Below are 24,713 nucleotides of genomic sequence, written 5' to 3'. Positions count from 1 at the left end.
AAATCAGTTGAAGGATGTACAGCACTTCGAAGAGTGCCTGATCTGTAGTTAGCGCTGGGTAAACGTCAGCAATCGTCCTGGTTCGCCGCGGCTGGCGGTCTAGGACAGTGCAGAGGCCCCCGGCCCTGGCGTCTGGCGGGGGCGTGGTGGCACTGAAAGCTGCCGGCCTCCGGCCACAGGCGGCAGCCGAGGCAGGCGTGCGGAGGATGCGGCCCGCCCTCGCTGGCGCCACGCCCAGGCCCCCGACTGCTCGGCTCCCGGAGTCGCGCGCCCACCGTCATGTGACTGAGCCAAGATGGCGTGGCCCAGCGGCTTGTACCTCTTGGCTGTTGCGCTCTTGCCCTGGTCGTGCGCTGCCCGGGAGCTGGGGCATCTCGACCCGCCGGCGCCCCTGCCGCTGGTGATCTGGCATGGGATGGGTGAGTGACTGAGAGAGGGTCTAAAGGGTTTGGGCGACTCTCCCTCCCCCAGCGTGACTTCGCGTTTGCAAAATGGGGGTGTGGAGAGCGAGGACCGTGGTCCCACAGCATCCGCTGGCCCGACGTTTTAGGATTTGGGAGGCTACTCTGCATCGGAAAGGGAGAAGGGGAAGGAGCTGTCCTTTGGTGAGTTGTCATGGAAAGCTGAGCGCTGCGTTGCTGTCCTTGTTTAATCCTCGCAGCAGTCGCGTCAGGGTGCAGCATCTGGCAGTTGGTCAGGACAGCTGGGCAGTGGCTGCATGATCAGCGTATCCATCCATTCATTCGTCCACATATTGAGATATGTTAGGCATCTACAGTTCATTTATACATTTAATAGTTACTTATTGAGCACCTACCTACTAGGTGCTGAGGATACAGCAGTGAACTAAACAGACTAAATTCTTTGCTGTTTTGGAACTTACTTTCCGGTGCGACAGACTATAAAGAAATAAATAAGTAAAACATATAATATGTCAAATGATGGTAAGTGCAACGGAAACAAGTAAAGTGGGGAGAGAGAGACTGAAGGTGGGGCGTGCACTTTTTTAGAGGAACGTTAGGAAAAGATTCACTGAGAAAGTGACATCTGAGCAAAGACCTGAAGTGGATGGAGGAAGATGCCATTTGGATATCTGGTAGAAGGAACAGCAAATGCAAAGGGCCTGAGGCAGAAGTATGAGTATCTCTGATATGTTCAAAGAGTAGCATTCAGATCAGTGTGGCTGGAACTGAGTGAGCAAGGGGAAGGGAGTCGGGGTTTAAGTGAGAGGGGAGGGTGGGCACAGATGTTGGGTGTACTAAGACTAATGTGGGGTCTTTGGCTAGAGTGAAATGGGAAATTTTTTGATCAGATGAGTGACATGATCTGACTCACATTTTAAAAGGATCACGTAGTTGCTGTAGTGAGAATAGATTGTAAGGGGTCATGGGCAGTTGCAGAAGATGAGCTAGGAAGATATTGCAGTCATCTAAACCAGAGATGATGGTGGCTTGGAGCTATGTAGTAACAATCGAGGTATTGAGAAGTGGTCAAAGTGTGGATATATTCTGAAGGTGGAACCTGTGGGATTCACTAACATCAGATGTGGGAAAAAGAAAGGAGTCACAGATTTTGGCCTGGACAACTAGAAGGATGAAGTTGTCATTGTCATTTTACCAAGATGGGGAAGCCTGTAGGTTTAGCAAATTTGGAATGAAGATCAAGTCTGCTTTTGGACTTATTAATTTGAGGTCCTTGTTCGACATCCAGGAGATGTTGTAGAGGCATTTGGAGTGTGTAGCTTAGGACAGAGATACAGGCTGGAGATTTAAGTTGGGAGCCCTCTGTATATGGCCAGTATTTAAAACCTTGAGACTGGGTGAGATCACCTAGGGAATGAGTGTACACAGAGGAATGAGCCCTGAGACACTTCAACATTTGGAGCAAAGGAGACAGTGATGGAACAACCAGTGAGATAGAGGGAAGTCAGCAGAGTTCAGTGTCCTGGAAACCAAGTGAGAAAGGGAGTGATCAGTTGTATCAAATATTGTTGCTAGGTCAACTAAGATAGGGGATGAGAATTGATTATTGGATTTAACAATATGAAGATAATTAGTGATCTTCACAAAAGCAGTTTTGGGGGAGTTGTGAGAGTGAGAGCTTTATTGGAATGGATTAAAGAAATATGTTTGGAGACGAATTAGAGTCAGCAAAAATAGACATCCCTTTCAAAGCTTTGTGCCAGACCCTCGGGCTACTATAGTGGGGTTAAAGGAGGACACAAGATAGGTGCTCTGTGCTTTCCACAGGGGAGGCAGTTAAGTAACCAACAATTACAGTTCGATGTGGTGAATGTTGTTATGAGAGAAATATATGAAATAGAAGATTCTATAGGCCATAGTTTTTCCTTCTTTAAAAAGTGTTTCTTAAGCTTCATCTCAGGTTTAAAATGGTATGGTTAAATTCAAAATGGGAAGTGATCTCAGTCCACTTCTCTCACTCAGTGGCCAGTTGGTTTGCTTCCAGTTCTTAGTTCTGGCTCCTTGAAACTGGAAAAGGAACAGGTCTGGGACTAGGGTGAGGCAAGGAGGCACTCACTGTTAAGTTTGTACAAGTTCAGTGTCCGCATTTGCACAAACCTGAGAGTGAGTGCTTCCTTAAATTTTTGCCAGAGGCACCTCCTTGCCTCATCCTAGTCCTAACCCTGAAGAGTAATCTCTGAGTCTGTTCACCCCAAAAATCCCCTAGCATAAGGGGGGGAATGTGCACCTCTGCTTATATTTCAATTGTAAATTTGGTGTCTCAATTATATTACATGGGCTTTTGAAGCTTGTTATTACTTGATAAACAGGAGCTAAGCAAAAGATGTTCTTTTTTTCTTTTTCTTATTTTTTCTTTTCCTTTATGTTATGTGAAATTCATATAGTTCTCCCTAGTTACAAACTTTTCAACACCGCAGAAAAACACCTGTACCCATTAAGTAATCATTCCACATTACCTCCTCCTTCCACTTCCTGGTAACCTCCAACCTATTTTCTGTCTCTATGGATTCGTCCATTCTGGATTTATCATATAAAAGGAATACTATAATATGTGACCTTTTGTGTCTGGCTTATTTCACTTAGCATAATATTTTCCAGTTCATCCAAGTCGTTACATGCGTCAGTATTTTGTTCCTTTTTACAGCTGAATAATACTTCACTGTATGGGTATATCACAATTTGTTTTATCAGTTCATCCATTGATGGACATCTGGGTTGTTTCCACCTTTTGGCTGTTACAAATAATGCTGCTGTTAACATTCATGTACAAGTTTCTACATGGATATATTTTCATTCCTCTTGGATATATACTTAGGAGTGGAATTACTGGTTCATATGGTAATTGTGTGTTTATGAGGAAACACAAAACTGTTTTTTGCGGTGGCTGCGCATTACTTTCCCACCAGCAATGTTATAAGGTTCCTATGTCTCCACATCGTTGCCAACACTTGTTATTTTCTGTTTTTTTAAAAACCTTATTATTAAAGACATCCTAATGGGTGTGAAATGGTATCTCATTGTGGTTTTGATTAGCATTTCCCTAATGACTAATGGTATTGAGCATCTTCGTGTGCTTGTTGTTGGCCCAACTGTATATCTTCTTTGGAGAAATATCTGTTCAAGCCCTTTTCCCATTTTTTGATTCGTTTGTCTTCCTGTTGGATGGTAAGTGTTCTCTATATATTCTGAATATTAAACCCTTATCAGATACATTTTTGCAAATATATTGTCCCATACATTGTCTTCTCACATTCTTGATAATGCCCTTTGAAGCACAAAAGTTTTTAAAGAATAAATAATGTTGGGCTGGCCCGTGGCTCACTCGGGAGAGTGTGGTGCTGAGAACACCAAGGCCCCGGGTTCGGATCCCATATACGGATGGCCGGTTCGCTCACTGGCTGAGCGTGGTGCTCACAACATCAAGTCAAGGGTTAAGATCCCCTTACCGGTCATCTTTAAAAAAAAAAAAAAAAAAAAAAAGAATAAATAATGTTTTGATTCATGAGTTTCCATCATTGTTTTTGTTGGTTAGGAGACAGCTGTTGTAATCCCTTAAGCATGGGTGCTGTTAAAAAAATGGTTGAGAAGAAAATACCTGGAATTTACGTCTTATCTTTAGAGATTGGGAAGACCCTGATGGAGGTAAGGCCCTTCCCCAGTCTGTTCCTTTGAAGGTTTGCTGACTGATTTCATGTATACTAATAAAATGCTTTACCTTAATGAGGAATTGGACAATGGACACAAAGAATGATTGCGTATTGTAATGATGATTAGCTGACTATCGTGACCTAACCACCAAACATTTTACACAGTTATTGAAAATCAACGTTGTACCCCACATGTATGTATAATAAAAAATAAAAAATAAATTTTAATTTTTATTAAAAAAAATGCTCTACCTTGTATTTTTAGCAGCAGATCACACAGCGGTACTTTCACTCTTGAGTGACTACAAGAGTGCACCTCTTAGAGAAGATGCCAGTGGTTGTTTTCACTCCCATCCTTTCTTTTCTCTGGGGCTCCTTTTTTAGGACGTGGAGAACAGCTTTTTCTTGAATGTCAATTCCCAAGTAACAACAGTGTGTCAGATTCTTGCTAAGGATCCTAAATTGCAGCAAGGCTACAATGCTATGGGATTCTCCCAGGGAGGCCAATTTCTGTAAGTCCCTTTCTGTTATATCATACCACTTACATGGAATTGATTATTTTTCTTTTATTCAAATAAATCCACTCTTCTGATTCTTTTGGGATCCTAACCTATCTTGGAAGGGAAATTATTCTAAAATGACCCCATGTAAAAAGCTTTATGGAACTTAATTTATTGTCTATGAAAGGTTAAAGATTTGTGTTTTTCAGAGGAAAATCCTGAAGCTCTGAGGTTTGGGGAACCACAGAGGATAGTAGCTTAATCTGTGAAGCTGATTGTTGATGACAGTCAGAGCTGATAATCCCTTTTATTCCCCAGGAGGGCAGTGGCTCAGAGATGCCCATCACCTCCCATGATCCATCTGATCTCAGTTGGGGGACAACACCAAGGTAATTTTGGCCTCTTTGCCTCTTTTTTTCTCTATTCTAACCCACAGGACCACTTGATTTTTAAAAATCTAGCAGTTCTGTTTACACAAGAAATCAGCCATCCTTACAAAATTCTGTTTCTCCAGCTTATAACAAACTAGCCAGCATTGATGAAGACTTAGGAAGAAACTTAGGATTCCAGATGCCTGGAACACAGGTGAATCATTAGGTTGCCATCTACTTCTCTCCAATTTAATTTACGTGATTTTTATGGGGGTAAGATGGTTGTAGCTATACGGTTAGATGGTGGTTGAGGAGTTAGGAAAATCTAATGACCTTTCCTGCTTTCTGACACTGGTGATGTCCTATTGAATTTAGGCTTCGGCAAAGAATAGCGTGTAAGTTTTTTTGTCTCTAAATTTAACAGCAGAGATTAAAATGCTTTGAAAAGCAGCAGATTTTCTATTTAGACAGAATTACATAATTTGGGGGAAGAATGTGTCTTTGGAATACAATTTTCTCTCTGTTATGAGGGATATAGCTATTAGCTGGTAGTGTAGGAGCAGAAGGATTCTCCTTATAATCAGGAAACCTGGATTCACCTAATTGACTGTTACTCATGGGCAAGTAATTTGCTATCTTAGGTCCTTTTCACAGATGGGGAAACTGAAAGATGGCTCTGCCATCTTGTGGGAATTTTTCAGAGGATAAAGTAAAATCATAGGTAGGAAAATACTTTTAAAAAGTACAAGTTTTATATAAATGCAAATTGGTAAAAACAGCTTTATTATTCATTCATTCAACAAATATTTATTGAAAACCTACTGTATGCCAGGAACAAGATAGTCAAGGTTCCTGTCTTCATGATACCTCTATTCTAGTGGGGCGAGAATAGACGTGGAAGAAGTAAACAAATAAACTAAATACAGATAGTGGTAACTATTACAAAGGGAAAAAATACCAGGATAACATTTGAGGGACAGACTAGTGGTTGTAGTTGTTTAAAGAAACGGGCTCTGGAGCCAAACTGTCTGTATTCAAATCCTTGCTCTATCCTTTATTGTCTAACCTCAGAGAATGTATTTAACCTCTTTGTTTTAAAGTTTTCTATCTATGATATGGGGCAAATAATAATATCTATTCCATAGGGTGCTTGTGAGGATTAAATTAATTATTGCCAATATATGCTTAGAATTATAACTGGTACTCAAAAAAGTGTTATTGATGAGGACACTGAGGATGAAAGTATAACCAGGGAAGGGGAAGGGAAGGGAAAGGGGATGGGATGTACTTGAGATAGGGTAGTCAGATATGATTTCCCTAAGCCAACACTTGAGAGATGAGAATGAGGCCAGCCATGTGATGTTGTACAGAAAGAGCACATCCTCCAGGGAGGAGCAGGTGCAAAGGTTCTTAGGAAGAAAAGAGTGTGGGAGCACCGGGAGGAAGCTGGTTGTAGTATTAATTCTCCCTGCTTTATTTTCTTGAGGAATTAATGAATGAGACCAGGGTCTGGCTTCTGTTCGTTTTTGGTTCTCACAGTGCCTCGCACATAGCAGTAGGTATTCAATATGTGATTATCGAAAAAATGGATATTTACTTTTTACTACTATAGGTGTTTTTGGGCTCCCTCGATGTCCAGGAGAGAGCTCTCACATTTGTGACTTCATCAGAAAAACACTGAATGCTGGGGCTTACTCCAAAGCTGTTCAGGAACGGTATGTATGGTTAGCTGAGAAGTATACAGACCTGCCCTGTGCAAAAGCATCCTGCTGACTTTCATGATAACAGTGATTCCAGGATGGTTGCTAGTGATATTCAAATGAGGTATTTTTAATAACTATCTCTGTGCTCTCTGCTCAATTTTACTGTAAACCTAAAACTGCTCTAAAAATAGTCCATTAATTAAAATATGAGAGAAAACACCAATTTTTTTTTTTTTTTTAAGATGACTGGTAAGAGGATCTCAACCCTTGGCTTGGTGTTGTTAGCACCACTCTCAGCTAGTGAGCTAACCAGCCATCCCTATGTAGGATCTGAACCCATGACCTCGGTGTTATCAGCACCACACTCTCCCGAGTGAGCCACGGGCCGGCCCAGAAAACACCATTTTTTAATGTAAGAAGAATGTAATAACAGAATAGGGCTGGCCAGAGCATGGTGCTGATAACACCAAGGTCAAGGGTTCGATCCCTGTACTGGCCAGCTGCCCCCCAAAAAAGCCAGAATAAATTTTCATCTTTAAAAGACAAACAAAAAAGCCTTTAGAAGAAAGTACTAAGTCCAAGGAATTACTGATAGCATTTAGAGGATAGATTCTTTATGTTGTCACAGTAAGGGGTTAGCCACTCCTACATCAATGACCCCAACTACTCAAATGTGTTCAGGTATTTAAAAGTATACGGAATTGCTTTTGCAGTGTGTTCTTCTTCAGTTGTTTCCAGACTTAATTATACATCAGAACTTCTGGGAAATTCAGTAAAAATGGATCCCAGGGATCTATACCTAGAAATTCTGATTCCATAGGTCTGGAGTATTCTAGGTGATAGCTGGGGTTTGGGATCAATTAATATGGTTATGGTATCTAACTTGTGGGTTTTCCAAGTGTATCAGTCTTGTCCGATAAGAACTCTTTAATAAAACATGTCCTTGAAGCCATTTTTCGAGATACAGCCTTGTGAATGACTCACATATATATACAACCTGAAACTTGCTCTCTTCCTTTCCTACATGCTTAGACACAAAACTGTCTTGGGCCGACAGTGCCACCTGATGGTCAGTGCAGGAAACTAAGGTGCTCTATATATCTCCACCTCCTTTTGTTTCCCCTCTCAGGTGACTCAAACCACCCCAAGCTTTATCCTTTACCTGGTTTGATTAGTTATAGCTTGGTTATTTATGTCCTGCATATCCTCTGTTCTCATGGATAAATATGGACTCTTTAAACTTCATTCTTTCTTCTTTCTTCTTACTCCAGCCCAGATGCCTGAGAAAAACCCATCCTTTTCTATTTCTTTGATTTGTGAACTAAAATACAACCCTTGGCAATCAGCATTATGTTAGTGATAATAAATGAAAAGTCAGTGGGGGGTGAGAAGTGACACCTAAATACTGATTAAAAGCGGTAGATTGATGTGTTTGTCTTCACTTCCTCCTTAAATTTTAATAAATTAGTAGCAGAAGAGTGAAAAGAGATAAACTCACAAGGGTAAGGAGAACAGGAGAGGACATAAGAGGAAATAAAAGTCTACATGTTTTTGAAAAAGAAATCAGATGAATGAGCGTGAGAACTGTTTTAGCAGAGCAGAAAAAGTGCAAACCTGTATGCCTGTGTTGCACTGCCAAGAAGGGAGCAGGTTCACTTTTATAGCTCCAGAAAGGCTCAGGAATTAGAGGTAGAAGATACTTTGGAAGGTGGCAGTAAATGGCTGGGGCTTTTTGTTGAAAATGTATAGAAGAAATGATCAGACTCCCCAGTTCCCTTACGTGCATGTCCAAATGACTACTCTTCCTCACCCTGACAAAAGAAGCAAAATTCATTCTCTGGAGCAACTTAACTAGAGAAGCACCACACTTAGAGATAAGAAGCACAGCATGGTGGTGAGATGCCCTGCTGAAAAGCCTCCCCCTTTTCTCCTGCTCAGCTCCTGGAATGATAGCAGCCAGGCTTACTACCTGCTAGGCAGAGTTTGGTGGGCCCCTCTCTGGAAAAACTGACCAAGACAAGAGGTCCACAGGTTGATGTTTTGGAATCCTCCAGCAAGACAGGACTCCTGATTACCATCTACTGAAGCCACCAGTAGATAAGCTCTGCTCCTGCATGAGGAGCTTCCAGTCAGCCTTGTAGTACCTCGTTTAAATATGAACATTGAGTCAAAGGCTCCCCCTCCCTGCCAAGTCAGACATCTGAGGAAAGCTTCCAACATGAAAGACAGACTAAAACAAACAAAAAGTAAAATAGAACATGGGAAACAACAGATGGCAATTCAACCTATAATTATTATCTTCAGAGAAAAAGAGATTGCATTCATGACACTAGAAAAAATGTGAATAAAATCAACAATTAGAGTAAGAGAGAGCTCTTGGAAACTAAAAATTTATTAGAGGTACGGGAATATAAAGTTGAAGATATCTCCTAAAAATTAAAACAAAAATTCAAAGAGGTAGGAAAAAAGGGAGAACAGATAAAATTAGAGAAGTGGTTTAGGGAGTCTAATATCTGACAAATAGGAGTTTTGAAAAGAGAACAGGAACAGGTCGATCATAATTGTCAAATAAATAATGCAAGAAAATTTCCCAGAACTACAGGACAGATTCCAGCTGAAAGGGCTCATCAAATACCCAGGGAAAGGATTGAAAATAGACCCATACTAAGGTATATTCCTGTGAAATTTCAGAACCCCAGGGTTAGAGAGTCACTCCCAGTGAGGCCACATACAGTCAGAGTCCTAATGGCAGCAGACTCCCTCACAGCAACACCTTAGCTAGGAGGCAGGCGAAGGTGCAGTACCTCTGTAATCTGAGGGGAAATGATTTTGAACCTAGAATTCTATATACCTAGCCCCCAAGTAGCAATCACATGTCGGGTGGCAGGGGGAAATTAAGATATCTTCAGACGTGAAAAGGAAAAAAAAAATGACCTTCCAAACCCTCTTTCTAGGGAGCTGTTGGAGAGACTCCGTTCTACTACTGTCTGGCTGTGTGGCCCTGGGTGTCTTTGAGCCTCATTTTCTTCATCTCCGACATGAAGTTGACGATAGTACTTTCCTGCAGGGTCAGTGTGAGGATTAAACAAATTGTGTGTAAAGCGTTTAGTGCAGTGCTCAGCTCATGTTATGGAGGCAAGTTTTGGCTGTTACTACTGGTGGTACTTGTTCAACTTTAGTTGTCTGTTTCCTTCATAAATATTGTTATGGTTTTGTTCCTCTTAACTTTTAGTTGCAGTTCTGAGATATTTCATTCATAATTTTATCAAATTTTGAGCTACTGCTATTTGCCAGACCTATTGTAGTGTTCATGGATACAGTGGAGAACAAGATAATTAGAGTCCCTGCCCTCATGAAGTAACATACTAGTGGGGAAAGAGGTCTCCAAACAAACAAGTGAACTAGGTAACCTCTAATAGTGGGGTTGGCTGGCTAGCTCAGTTGGTTAAAGCGTGGTGATATAACACCAAAGTCAAGGGTTCAGATCCCCATACCAGCTAGCCATCAGAAGGAAAAAAATAAAGCCCCAATAAACTCTAATAGTGATCAAGCCATGATGGAAATAAACAGGATGCAGTGATTGAGAGTCATGGCAGTAAGGGGTAGCTATTTTGGACAAAATGGTCTTTGAAGAAGAGATATTTAAGCTGGCCTCTGAAAGGTGCAATGGAAGGTGCATGGGAGGAGCTAAGGAAAGAGGGATCAGGTAGAGGAGCAGCAGAGGGCCTGAGGCTGGGACAGGTTTGGCTTCTTCTAGGGTGACTAGAGTTGAGTGATAGATGGGGAGATTTGGACAGAAAAGTGGGGGTTCCATCACACAAGGACCTGTAGGCCATGGAGGGACTTGGGATTTTATTCTAAACATGGGAAGCTATTGGGAGATTTTAAGCAGGACAATAACATGGCTTCATTTATGTTTTTGGAAAATGTCTGTGCTTTGTGGAGAGTGGATTGTAAGGGGCCTAGAGGAAAAGTAGACCAGTTAGGGGGCTATTTCAGTGATCTAGAGGAGAGATGACAGTGTCTTGGACACTAGGAGGTGACAGTGAGATGGAGAGAAGAGGAATGACTTGATGTACATTTTATAACATTGTAAATGAACTAGACTTATGAGCCAGGGTACAGCTCACCATTTATAACAAAGTTTCCGTGGGAAAATACATTCTGAGTTCTCAATAGCGCATCTACAGATTAACTCTTAGGCTACCTTACTACTTCTATAGAGTTGTTTGCTTTTTCTTTTTAAAATGTCTTTGTATGGGTAAAAATCTCATTTTAACAGATGGCCAATGTGAGACTTAAAGAGACAAGTAGTCCAGTAGAGTGCTAGGAAAGGGGATGGTGAGAACCTAAGTTAACGCAAATAGTTTTCTCTTTGCGGTGTTGTACCAGGTTGCCCTTTGTATTAGGGAGGATTCTGGTTGCAAGAAGGAAATCAAATCAAGCCAAAGTTAATTTTCAAAGAAATTCATAATATTTTGGTGCCCAAGGCCTCAGAGGGCCTGGAATCAGAAAATGGGAGCCACCAGGAGCTAAGGCAGTCTCTCTCCACCTGTCGTTGGGGCTTTTCTCTGTGTCACTGCTGCTCTTTTCTCTCCATGAAGACCAGCTTCTCCTGCTACCCACAGGATAGGAGGTGGCCTTGCACAGATTCCAAGTGTTTAATCTTCTGTTTAGGAGATTATCCCAGTCTGAGGCTAGAATCTCTTAGTCCCAATTCAGATTCTTAGGGAAGGGACCATGCCCCAGCTCAGGTCAGGTCCCCACCTCTACTCTCATTAGCTTTGCCCGGAGAAGTGGGACGCATACCAACCATACCCACCCCCAAGACCAGTAGGTCGGAGCAAGAAGAGTGCAGTTCCCAGAAAAGGGAGAATTGTTTTGATTTAGGCAGAGACCCCAAAAGATGTCTTCTACTCTCTTCAGATAATTTCACCTTAGCAAAGCAAATGTGACATCCTAATACCTTCAGTAACTAGAGAGGAAGTGTTTTTCAAGCACTGGCCCCTGGTGAGGCATGGTGGGGGCAACAAGGAATGGTTGAGTGCAGCAGTTCACTCTATCCTCTGGATGTGAAATCTGCCCTCTGGTTCCCTTGTGCCTTGTAGATGCCATCAGCCCTTCCTAGCCTTCTCCTTCCTCCAGTTTTCTCCCTTCCGTCCCTGTCCCAGCCCCACCCCTGCACTCCCTGCCACAGTGAGTACTCCAATGTTTCCCAGGCCTTGACCTTGGCCTCTCTTCTTCTCCTGTGCCAGTTCAGGGGAAGCTAGACCTTTACCTGTCTTCCTTAATTTGTACAACAACTTGCCCTCTCCATGTCCCCTCTGGGCCCTGGCTTCTAGCCTGCATGTCTCCGTGCTTGGCAGGGCTCACACCCCTGCCTGCCTTCAGTGACTCTCACAGAGCATTTTCCCTCAGTTGTCTCACTTTCCCAAAGTCTTTGCTCTCAACTGATGAACTTGCCACTTCCTTCTCTGGAAATATTGAGGCATCCACTCAAGCTCTCTCAGAGACTTTTCAACTATTCAAAAGAGTTGGAGAGTAATGTAACAAACTACTATGTACCTAGGTCCTAGAATTAATGTTTTATCATATGTGGCTAAGTTTTTTTTTTTAAAGAACTGAAGCATTTCAGATAAAATTGAATTCTTCTATATTTCTCTCCCAGGTCCCATTCTCTGCCTTCCCTCTTCAACTACTGTCAAGAAATCGGGATATATTCTTTCTGTCCATTACAACATATTAGTATTATATATGAAGGAGTCTTCAAAAAGCTCCTGAAAGATTCATATCTTTTAATTCTATTTTCCGTGAACCTTTTGAAGTCCCCTCATATGTACCTATCCATAATCTATATAGTGTTACTTTGTATATTTAAACTTTTATATAATGAATATCTTAGTGTGCATTTCATTTTGCAAATTATTTTTTCACTCAGTACTGTTTTTGAGATCTAAATATATTGTTACATATATATCTGCTTCTTTCATCTTAACTGCTATATGGCATTCTATCATATGACTACATCACAGTTTATCGATTCCCATGTTACAAACATTTCAGTATTTCCAGATTCTCATTATAACAAACCATTTGCAGTGAACACCCTTTGGTCGAGAATTTATCTACTAATAGAATTCACATGGTAGGCTCTATAATATTAATTGGGTAATTTGGGGGAAGTTATTTAACATCTTTGCCTCAGTTTCATCGTCTGTAAAATAAGGCAATAATTATACCCCATGGGTTGTAGAGAATAAATGAATGAATGGATGTAGACTTAGAACAGTGCCTTGAAAACACCCAGTCTGTTAGCTGCTATTATTACAGTGATTATTAGTATGTGCATTTTTAACTTTACTCAATATTGTAGAAGTGGTTGTACCAATTGATATTTCCACCAAGTATGAGAGTTCCTGTTTCCTCCATTCATACTGACTTTTGATCCTATGTCTTTTAGATTTTTGCTAATCAGATGCTTGTAGAATTGTTATTCATCCTAATTCTGCATGTGCTTGATTGTTAGTCAGGTTGAGCATCTGTACATGTTTATTAACCACTTAGGTTTCCCTTTCTGTGAATTGCCTATTCATAGCTTTTGCCCGTTTTCCTCTTGGATGGTTTGTCTTTTTCTCATTGGTTTGTATTACACACACACACTCACACACCCACCCCCCCACACACACACACGATTTTAGCATTAAGACTTTCTTTATTAGACATGTTCACTTACCTTATGCCAGTCTGTGGTGTATATTTTAATTTTGTTTATGGTGTCTTTTTTGGAATAGCAGGTTTGTTTGTTTTTAACAGCTTTATTGAGATATAATTCACATACCATGCAGTTCATCCATTTAAAGTGTATAATTCATTGGTTTTTTAGTATATTATTTTTTTAAGTTGTGTTAAAGTCATTTTAACCATTTTTAAGTGTACAGTTCAGTGGCATTAATTCCATTCACAGTGTTATACAACCATCATCTGGTATAGCTGCTTCTGATTGGGATTCAGTTGAATTTATTGTCTTTATGATTGATGCATAAAGCTATTCTCCTATCCCATATTTTTCTCTAATTTTTTAAAAGTTTTATTTTCATTCTTGTGCTTTTTATTTATCTGGAATGTTCTGTGCTTGAGTCTGTTTCTAGGCTGTTCTTTTCCACTGATTTATTTGTCTATCTCTACCCTATTACCACACTGTTTTATTTACTATTGCAACTTTTATTTAACTCTTCAAGTGTTTGCTGTTCTTGGACTTTTATTGTTTCATCTGAATTTTAGAATTAGTTTGTCAAATTCCATTTTGGGATTCAAATTCCCTTAGAGGGTTTGACATGACCTCGACACATCTTCTGTGTCTGCTCTCCTTCAGGCTCTATGTCTCTCACGCTGGGCCCTGGAGCAGCATTTCTTTTCTTTTCTTTTTTTTTTTTTTTAATTGAAACATATTTGATTGTACATATCTGCAGGGTACCACGTTGAATATCAACACCTCTGTACAATATGTGATGCTCAAATCAGGATAATTAATTAGTCAACATTATACAATGTAGTCATTTTTTGTGGCCCTTTACCAATTTCTTGCTAACCTTCCCTCTCCCCATTTCCCACCTCTGGTGACCTCAGTTCTGATCCCTCCTTTTAAAGGCTCAATATATTGTTATGATTGTTGTATCTTTCTTTTTCTTTTTATTTATTTATTTTTAGCTTCCACTTATGAGTGAGGACATGTGGTATTTCTCTTTCTGTGCCTGGCTGATTTCACTTAACGTAATTTTCTCTAAGTTCTTCCATGTTGCTGTGAATGGCAGAATTTCATTCTTTTCTATGGCAGAGTAGTATTCCATTGAGTATATAAACCACATCCTTATCTAGTCATCCATTGATGGACATTTAGGTTGGTTCCAACTTTTGGCTATTGTAAATAGAGCTGTGATAAACATGGGAGTGCAGGTGTCCCTTCGACATAATAATTTCCATTCTTTTGCATGTATACCCAGCAGTGAGATTGCTGGATCTTATGGCAGTTCTACCTATAGTTGGTTGAGGAACCACCACACTGTATTCCATAATGGCTGCACTAATTTCCCTTCCCACCAATAGTGTAGGAGGGTTCCCCTTTCTCTACATCCTCTCCAGCATCTGTTATTCTCTTTTTGATACTAGCCTGTCTAATTGGGGTGAGATGATATCTCAATGTGGTTTTGATTTGCATCTTCCTGATGTTTAGTTATACTGTGTATTTTTTCATGTGTCTGTTGGCCATTTGTATATCTTCCTTTGAGAATTGCCTATCAGCTCCTTTGCCCATTTTTTAATCTGGTTACTTGTTTTTTTACCGTTAAGTTGTTTGAGTTCTTTGTATATTCTGGATATTAATCCCTTGTCAGATGTATAGTTTGCAAATATTTTTTCCCATTCTGTAGGTTGTCTTTTTGCTCTGTTGTTTCTTTTGCTGTGCAGAAGCTTTTTAGTTTGATATGATCCCATTTGTTTTATTTTTTTTCTTTTGTTGCCTGTACTTTTGGGGTCTTATTCATAAAGTCTTTGCCTAGTCCTACTTCCTGAAGTGTTTCCCCTGTGTTTTCTTTTAGAAGTGTTAAAGTTTCAGGTCTTATATTTAAGTCTTTAATCCATTTTGAGTTGATTTTGGTATATGGTGAGAGGTATGGGTCTAGTTTATCCTTCTACATATGGATGTCTAGTTTTCCCAGCACCATTGAAGAGGCTTTTTTTTTTTTTTTTTTTTTTGCCTTTTTATTGAAGAGGCAATCTTTTTCCCAGTATTCTTGTTGCCTTTGTCGAAGATCAGTTGACAGTAAATATATAGGTGGATTTCTGGGTTCTCTATTCTGTTCCATTGGTCCGAGTATCTGTTTTTATGCCAGTGCCATGCTATTTTGGTTACTATAGCTTTGTAATATAACTTGAAGTCAGGAAGTGTAATGCCTCAGCTTTATGGTTTTTTACTCAGGATTGCTTTGGCTATGGGGTCTTTTGTTGTTCCGTATGAATGTTAGGGTTGTTTTTTCTATTTGTGTGAAGAATGTCATTAGTATTTTGATGGGGGTTGCATCAAATCTGTAGATTGCTTTGGGTAGTATGGACATTATCACAATGTTAATTCTTCCAATCCAAGAGCATGGAATATCTTTCCATCTTGTTGTATTCTCTTTAATTTCTTTCAGCAGTGATTTATAGTTCTCGTTGTAGAGATATTTCACCTCCTTGGTTAAATTTATTCCTAGGTATTTTATTTTTTTGGTGACTATTATAAATGGGCTTGATTTCTTTTTCTGCTAGGTCATTGTTGAAGTATAAAAACTCTATTGATTTTTGTATGTTAGTTTTTTATCCTGCAACTTTACTCAAATTGTTTATTAGCTCTAAGAGTTTTTTGGTAGAGTCTTCAGGTTTTTCTTATTTATGGGAACATGTCATCTGCAAACAGGTACATTTTGATTTTGTCTTTATTTCTTTCTCTTGCCTGATTGCTCTGGCTAGTACTTCCAATACTGTGTTAAATAGGAGTGGTGAGAGTGGGCATCCTTGTCTTGTTCCTGTTCTTAAGGGAAAGGCTTTCAGCTTTTCTCCATTCAGGATACTGGCAGTGGGTTTGTCATATATGGCTTTTATTGTGCTGACATATTTTCCTTCTATACTTAATTTGCTGAGTCTTTATCATTAAGTGATGTTGAATTTTGTCAAGTCCCTTTTCTGCATCTGTTGAGATAATCTATGTGGTTTTTGTCCTTGATTTTGTTGATGTGTATCACATTTATGGACTTGCATATGTTGACCCATCCTTGCATCCCTGGGATGAATCCCACTTGATCATGGTGTATAATATTTTTGATGTGTTGCTGTATTCTGATGGCTAATATTTTTTTGAGGATTTTTGCATTTATGTTCATCAAAGATATTGGCCTGTAGTATCCTTTTTTGTTGTATCTTTGTCTGGTTTTGGTATCATGGTGATGCTGGCCTTATAGAATGAGTTTGGGAGAATGGCCTCTGTTTCAATTTTTTGGACTGGAGGCTGCTTTTCCCCATGAAAACTGTACAGGCAGCTGGACCCAGAGTGAGGAAGAGGAGGAACAAAATAATGACAGAGCTAATATCACTGTCTTTCATTGAATTTGTACCATGAGTGGATAGCACTAGATCTTTACATATCTTGTTTAATTTTTATAACACAGGCTCAGAAAGGTAAATACCTATGATTCCAACTCAGGTCTGTCTGACACAAAGCTGGATTGTCTACATCCCATATACAACACAGACAGTATGGTATAGTGGTTAAGAGCATGGCTTCTGGAGCTAACCATCTGTGTCCATGTTCTGACTCTATACTTACAAGCAGTATGACCTTGGGTAAGCTACTTCATCATTCTAGGTATTGTTGCTTCATTTGTAAACATGAGAATAATGATAATATCTAGTTCATCTAATTCTTATAAGGATTAAATAGGTTAATATATGCAAAGTGCTTAGAATAGGCCTGGTACATAAGTGCTATACAAGTGTCACTCTTATTATCTCTAGGCCCCAATGGCTAGAGAAGGCAGTAAAGGTGGTACTGGCTTGTCTCACTGTCTGTGGCCTGGTGGTTGGGAAGTTGGGTCCTGGGAGCTGTCCTTTCTTATGCCTTCAGTGTGTTGGCAAGAGTGTGGACTCTGAAAGGTTTAGGCTCTTATCTCACCCTTACTATATCTGACTGTGTAGCTTAGCCTCTTGAATCTGACACTTCAGTGGTAAAAAGAAGATGAAGATAGTACAAAACTGTTTCTTCTGTGTCTGCCTCCTGAGGAACCTCCCCCTGCCCAGCACTCACCTCCTGCAGCTCCTCCAGCCTCTCTTCATCCTCAGTCCTTCGCCTTGGCTGTCTTGTGTGCAGTAGGCTTCTGCTTCTTACAAAACAAAACATCCTCCATTTCTCCCTGTTGCCCCTTAGCTCTGTTTCCTTTTCACAGAAAAAGTTGACCTATGACTGTGGCCTTCATTCTTTCTTTCATCTGCAGCCATCAGACCTCCTAACTACAATTTGGGGTCACCGGGAACCTGACCCGGCAGAACCCAAAGACCTATGTATTCATTCCCTTGCAGTGTTTTGAATTAGCTTTGATGGGCCACCTCTGAAAGCTGTGTATGCTCAGTGCTCCTGACTTCTCAGCATCTGACACTTGCCCACCCACCTTTTTTTTTTTTTTTCTTTTGGCAGTTGGCTGGTAGAGGGATCCAAACCCTTGACCTGGGTGTTACCAGCACCACATTCTAACCAAGTGAGCTAACTGGCCAGCCCCCCACCCACTCTTGAAGCTTCTTCCTTGTTCTAACTATACTGCCCTCCCTTCTCCTCATATTTCTAAACCCCACCCCCGCCTTCAGTGCCAAATTCTCTCATAGCTTGTCTGATATACCTACATCCATCCATTTCATTCAGCACACCCTTACTACCAAGCATCTACTATATGCCAAGGAGCTTATAGTCCTGTAGGGGAGAGACAGATATATCAGCACTCTCACATGTAAGCGATAGCAATACTAAAACACAACAAGACCAGTACTAATAGTGGTATTTTATAAATGTTCAGAGTTCATCAAATTATTAAAAACAAGTGAGACTAAACATTTAAAAGGTTTCAAATACATTATAGAATGTCACTCTGACTGCTGCTTTCTTTACTCTGTCTTATCTGCTCCTGGACATGAGATCTGCTTCTGGGCATGAGAGCTGCCATCTTCTCTGATGTAACTGGTTCCACTGGGCTAAAGCCATCGTTCTCTGCTGAGGGGAGCTTTCAGGATCACTGCCTCTGGTCAGCTCTGCCACTTTGGCTGGGGAGCGCCTGTTGTAGAAATTTCTATTTCTATCCATGCAAACCTGGGATAGAGAGCCCTACCCATGTTCTAATTCCTCCCTTTCCCCAGGAGTCCTTGTGGTAAAGGTGTCAGTTGGGGGTGGGGGGGTTGCAAGGGGAGGGAAAGTGGAGAGAGAATGGATAGAAGGTAAGTGTGAACAGAACTGTTGACTTGTGTCTGAAATAATAGTACTGTAACAACCAAATACCTGCCCTTTGTACTTGAAAATGGCATGACATACCAGAATACTGAAAACTGGTGTAAAGACTCAACAGTAGGAGAAATGTTTTGTGATTGAGAGCTTAGACCTCCACCCAGTCTGAGGATGGCAAGATGGATGAAGAGATAGATCATTGGGTGAAAAAGAAGAGTTAGAAGTGGTGATGTTTGAGCTAAGTCTTGCAGGATGTGAAAGAAGCAAAGGAGAGTCAGGGAGGTGGGGTTGTGGGAGGGGACACCATGACCAGGCATGATGAGTGTGATAAAGCTCATTGCCATAGAGGAACCAAATATTGATGAATCCTTTTGCTAAATCTTTTGGACTTCGTGTACTATGCTGAATAGCCTGTCCTTGTCTGAACAAGGTATCCTGATGAACTGTTTTGTAGGTGGAAGTCTTGTCTTCCCTATTAGAGGGCAAGGACTTGGTGGCTTTGGTGTTTGGCCTGTGCATGGGGGCACGCCCTATGCATGCTGACATGCAGGTTGGTCACCTTCATTTCATTTTCTTCCTGCAGCCTGGTACAAGCAGAATACTGGCATGACCCCATAAAGGAGGATGTATACCGAAACCACAGCATCTTCTTGGCAGATATAAATCAGGAGAGGGTAAGCACAAAAATCAGGCTCCCATAGTTATGCATTCATTTTCTATCAGGGCATCATAAACAAATCAGGCATTTCCCCCAAACTGTCCTGGGCAGAACCTGGGAAACAAGTTCTGTTTTTTGCAAGGCACTGCTTATGAGATTCAGTTCCTTTTAGGGAGGTTGAAATTCATTTGGCTTTCTTCCCTTAAGTCCTTTCCATTTCCTAGTGTTGATGCAGCAGGATAAGCTGGCTGGGCTAAGTGGAAGGTCACAGCTGTTGTCTTAAAGAGGGAAGCCTTCCTGGTGCATCCCCTTAGGGGCAGATTTTCTCAAGAGATTTACCTAGAAGAAAAACTGCAGAGGGCAATGAGTGTGTCCTGGACACAAGCAGTTTGCAAGATTCTGGTAAACTAGACAGCTCAATTTATATTAGGCTCATCTGGAGTTTTGTTTGTTTGTTTTTGGTTTGTTTGGAGGTAACAAAACAGCATAGAATAGCATAGCAGAACCACCCAGAATTTGCAGTTTTTTATTTTGCCTTGGCTTTCTCTGACTAGAAGCCTTTAGCCTATGTGATACATGCCTATGGAGTGTGGTGACAGATTTATGGTTGCACCTGCATGTCACGGTTGGTGGCATATCAGTCAGTTAGGATGATAAGAAAAGGCTGTATAAGGTAAATTCTAGGCAGGAAGCTGGGAAAGCAGCCATATCCATGGGGAAGAAACGTGGTAGTCCAGGGTCAGGGAGACCAGAACACTGAAAGGCTTTAATCCCCCTGCTGGAACCTGATGGTAATGACCCTGAGATGCTGCTGGCCCTGCTTCCAGAGTGTCAACGAGTCCTACAAGAAAAACCTGATGGCCCTGAAGAAGTTTGTGATGGTGAAATTCCTCAATGATTCCATTGTGGACCCTGTGGATTCTGAGGTGAGTCACTACTTAGGCCACAACATGCCAGGAGACTGTAGGAGTAAATTGCATTAAAATATAGCTGTCTGCTGGGAAAAAACCTTCAGTTCCTTCCACCAACCTTTGTGTAGAGCAGGGGTTTTTCACCTAAGGTGCATAAATGGGACACTGAGGGTTGTAATCCTCTACCCCCACCCCTACAGTTGTACACAGATTACATAATTGCATACCCTGGGGAAGGGTCTATAATTTTAATCAGATTTTCAGAGCTCTAAGACTCAAAAAGTTTCAGAACCACTAGCCCAAAGTCCAAATTCCTAAGCTTAGCATTCAAAGTCTTCCTTGATCTGGCTTTGACCTATCCTTGCAGCCTAATCTCCCTTCACTACCCACTTCATACACTCTTTGATTGGGCCGTATTTTATTACTTGTAATGCCCCAAACTTGGCATCTGCTTTTTCTCTTGCATGCCTTCTTTCATGCTTTTCCATCTCTAGAATGCCCTTCCTTGGCTTCTCCACCTGACAAAACTATTCATCTGTCAAGGCCAAAACTTAAATGACATTTTCTCCAGGATGCCATCCCTATTCCAAGCAGAATTTGCTCCCTTTTGTACAATCATCAGCCTCTATTACAGCACTCATCACATTATGTCAAACCACCAGAGGTTGGCAGACTACATGACACAGGCCAAATCCAGCCTGCCATCTGTTCTTGTATGGCCCATGAGCTAAGAATGGTTTTTACATTTTTAAATGGCTGAAAAAAATCAAAAGAATATTTTATGACATGAAAACTATATGAAATTCAAATTTCAATGTCCATAAATAAAGTTTCATTAGAACAGTCATACTCCTTTTTTTACATATTGTCTGTGGCTGTTTTTGTTACAGTGGCAGCAGTGAATAGTTGAAACACATGTCTCTTAAAGCCTAAAATATTTTCTATCTGGCCATTACAAAACAGTTTGCTGACCCCTGTGCTAAACAACAAATTGTTTCTGTGCTTCACTAGACTGGGAGCTTCTTGGAAACAGGGATTATATACCCATCCTTGAATGTCTAGAGTTCAGCACAGGGATTTTCACAGGGTAAGTGTTCAGTAAATGTTGGAAGCAGAAATTCTGGGGAAGTGGAAAGCTCTTTGGAAAGATTAACTCATCACTCAGGATCCACTGTTAAAAAGAAAGGACTTAAGACATGCCCTGTCCATTTTTTCTCCTTGCTATAGTCTCATGTTCAGTTTGTTGGCAGTCTTAGTTACTAGCCAGTGTGTGTCCTGAGGTCTAATCTGACCTTATTTCTTCCTGTTCTCCTACAGTGGTTTGGATTTTACAGAAGTGGCCAAGCCAAGGAAACCATTCCTTTACAGGAGACCACTCTGTACACACAGGTAACTGCAGGGTGTTTCTGTCTTGGGAGGCTGGTGCTGTCTTTTTCAGATTCCTGAAGCTGCTAGGTTCTTTGGTGCTAGAGCTCTGCCTTGCACCTGACTCATGTCTAATACGGGCAAGGCTTGTTAGGATGTTGATTTGTTGATTTTTGCATTAACTTATCAAGCACTGGCTTAAAGAAATCTGCTACATCCTGAAGGTACAAGGACCTGTACCTCATGGTTTTCAACCAAGAATAAGAGCAACATCATCTCTAACGTCTTCCTTTTGATAAAAACGTTTAGAATCAGCTTCCTTTGCTAAGGTACAGTCTGCTACAAATCCAAGAAGCCCCTGTGTGTAATGAAAAGAGAAGAGAGGGGTGTTACTTTAAAACACTAATAGATACAGAAGTCCTATTTTTAAATTAGGCACTGACAAGGGGAGCTCCTCCTGCAGGAGACTGAATGGGACTACAGTTGTGGATTTTGTTTAGCAGTAGGTCCTGTTTCTCAAGCAGAAGTTGCAATATTTTACCACAGTTCTGGGGCTTTCCACACTCTGGGGACTTTATGTTGGAGACAGACTTTCTGAAAAATGCACATATGCTACATCTGAACCAATCACCTTCTACTAGAATTCCAAGTCATTTCAGAGACCATTTATCTCTTGGCTTTTCTCTTGCATTTAGTGTCTCACCTTGGGTGAGACAAGAAAAGCAAAGCTAGGGTCTGATAAAGAGTTTTAGAAATTACAACTAAGAACTTCCTTATTGTGAAACTCAAACCAATGGTAGCCGCAACAGAAGCACTCTCTGGCGCTGTCATAAGTGCTCATCTTCCCAACCAGAGTTTGTTCTGCAGCACCCAGGCTGTGGGTAATGACATTTTCAACTGCAGGATATGAAAGTGTCCCAAGTTTGTTATCTAAGCGTTGAGTGTGTTTTAAATTATCTAGCTAATGTTCTCCTGTCTTGGGTTCAGTCTTACTTAACTATGACGTTTTGAAGCAGTTTTGTCCATGGCTAGCCCATCCATAGATAGTCCTCCAGCTCTAGGAAGCTTTTCAGAAAGCAGAACATAAAACTCTGTACAGAACATTCTCAATTTTATAGACATTTTTAATGCTTAGAAAAAACTAGAAGGAAGCATCCTTTTTGGCATTTTTGACAATATACCTCAATTTTAATACTTGGGGTAAATTGCATTTTGCAAATATATCTCATTAACGTTCTGTTACATTACTGTTTTACTCTAAAACTTTTCATTAAGTCTCTTAAGTATGGCCTCTCTATGCAGGATCGTCTGGGACTAAAGGAAATGGACAAAGCAGGACAACTAGTGTTTCTGGCAACAGAAGGGGACCATCTTCAACTGTCTGAACAATGGTTTTATGCCCACATCATACCCTTCCTTGAATGAAACCCCTGCAGTTGCAACAGAGCTCAGGGAGCCCGACTCTTCCAAACCCATGGGACAGTTTCCTTCATGTCCAAGCCTGAGCTCAGATACAGCTTGCAACTAATCCTTCTCTCCTGTCATCATCTAACATGCCCTACTTGGAAAGATCTAAGATCTGAATCTTATCCTTTGTTCTCATCCTTTACCGCCTCCTATCACCATATGGTGTTGAATGCAAGTTTAATTAGTTAATAACTATGGGATTGTTTTACAATCTTTTGAAGTGGTCAAGCTAAGTCTTAGGAAAGGGAGTCTGCTGCAGATCAATGCCAGAACTGTGCCCAGGCCCAGAGGAAGCTGAACAAACTAAAGCAATGAGATAGATTCTAAGCGCCAACATCTTTCTCAGGAAAGTCTAGCCAGATTTCAAGTAGAGAAGGCTAGTGCCCAGGCCTGAGTTACTCCTGTAAATACTTTGTTTTGCTGGTAAAAATTTAGCTAGTGCTTGGAAAAGTATAGCTTGGATAATGCTCCCACGTAATTTCTTAAGGCTACCTTCCTAAGTATGTTGCTTTGTGGCCTGTCTTAGCAATCGTTGGATAAATTCCACTGGCCTACCATCTTGTCTCTGCAGCACCTATTTTATCTCCTTGGGCAGTAATGAATTAGTTGCTCTGTCACAAAAGGAGGAAGTTGCACCCAACTGGATTGCTTAAGAGAGGAAATGTACATCTTGTGTAACTTAGAGTGAGGGGGTGGGTGAAGAAAATGTAGGAGTGGAAGTGAAAAATGAGGCAGCTAATTCTTTCCATCCTTGACTAACCTGCCCTTTCTTAATATGACTAGTGGTCTGGATGCTGGAGTTACTGCAAAAAGTGGGAGGAACACTGTGAAGAGATCAGGCTTTCTAACTTCCATCCCCCAAAACCGTATTTACCAGCACTCTCTAAACTGTTTCTGATGTGTTTTGTACGAAAAGGATTTTTTACTCAAAAAGGCTGGAGAGGGCCAGCCACCCGCCATCCCACCCCCCCACTCCCCCAAAAAGAAAAAGCTTGGAGAATATCGCATACTTCCTTATTCCTCCAGGAGATCAATCCACATTAGGATATCTAAGGACATTAAGAATTGCTGTTATAGTAAGAAAAACTAACTTTACCATTTCCTACAATATTTGAGCATGGAAGTGTTAGCCCCCAACCTGTGAAAACCTATCAGCACTTTTTGGAAGACTGTTCTGTAGACTGCCAGTCTGGAGAAATGATTAGCTATGCTTTGATGAAAGAAACTTGTTAGTGCTGTAAAGTTTACCCTTTATGATTTTTTCCTTTTGCTCTCTCAAGCCTTATTCAACTACAAGGTGAGATTAAGGGCAAGAAGTGTGTGTGGGGAGTGTGTGAAAATAATTTTATGAAGTTGTCTAAAATAAAGAGTAGTTTCTTATCCTTGGTGTCATTTTTCCTTTCAATATTTTTACATCTCTGTACAGTAAATATCATAGGTAAATAACTAAGCAAGTTTGGTATTAACTTTATTCTATTTTCTCTATAACTTTAAGTACATAAAGGTTTATTTCCACAGGCCTCAGGAAATGGGTATAAGTCACAGGACAGTCTCTCTTCCCACCAAAAATAGTTGCATATTTGGTAAGTGTCC

The 24,713-nt window shown here is 40.8% G+C and overlaps 1 protein-coding gene across 1 annotated transcript; it reads left to right on the top strand.

Annotated features, from left to right (window-relative positions):
- Nucleotides 1-295: 295 nt before the first annotated feature.
- PPT1 (palmitoyl-protein thioesterase 1) lies at nt 296-24,500 on the top strand. The gene is made up of 9 exons (XM_063105016.1): nt 296-419; nt 4,015-4,124; nt 4,514-4,641; nt 4,948-5,018; nt 6,613-6,715; nt 19,303-19,393; nt 20,205-20,303; nt 21,606-21,677; nt 22,956-24,500. The coding sequence occupies exons 1-9, from the start codon at nt 296-298 to the stop codon at nt 23,076-23,078; spliced, it is 921 nt and encodes a 306-aa protein (XP_062961086.1). The 3' UTR covers nt 23,079-24,500.
- The last annotated feature ends 213 nt before the right edge of the window (nt 24,501-24,713 follow it).

The sequence above is a fragment of the Cynocephalus volans genome, chromosome 8 (genome assembly GCF_027409185.1).
Source record: "Cynocephalus volans isolate mCynVol1 chromosome 8, mCynVol1.pri, whole genome shotgun sequence".
Taxonomy (NCBI): domain Eukaryota; kingdom Metazoa; phylum Chordata; class Mammalia; order Dermoptera; family Cynocephalidae; genus Cynocephalus; species Cynocephalus volans.
This window is presented reverse-complemented; position numbering and strand designations above follow the sequence as displayed.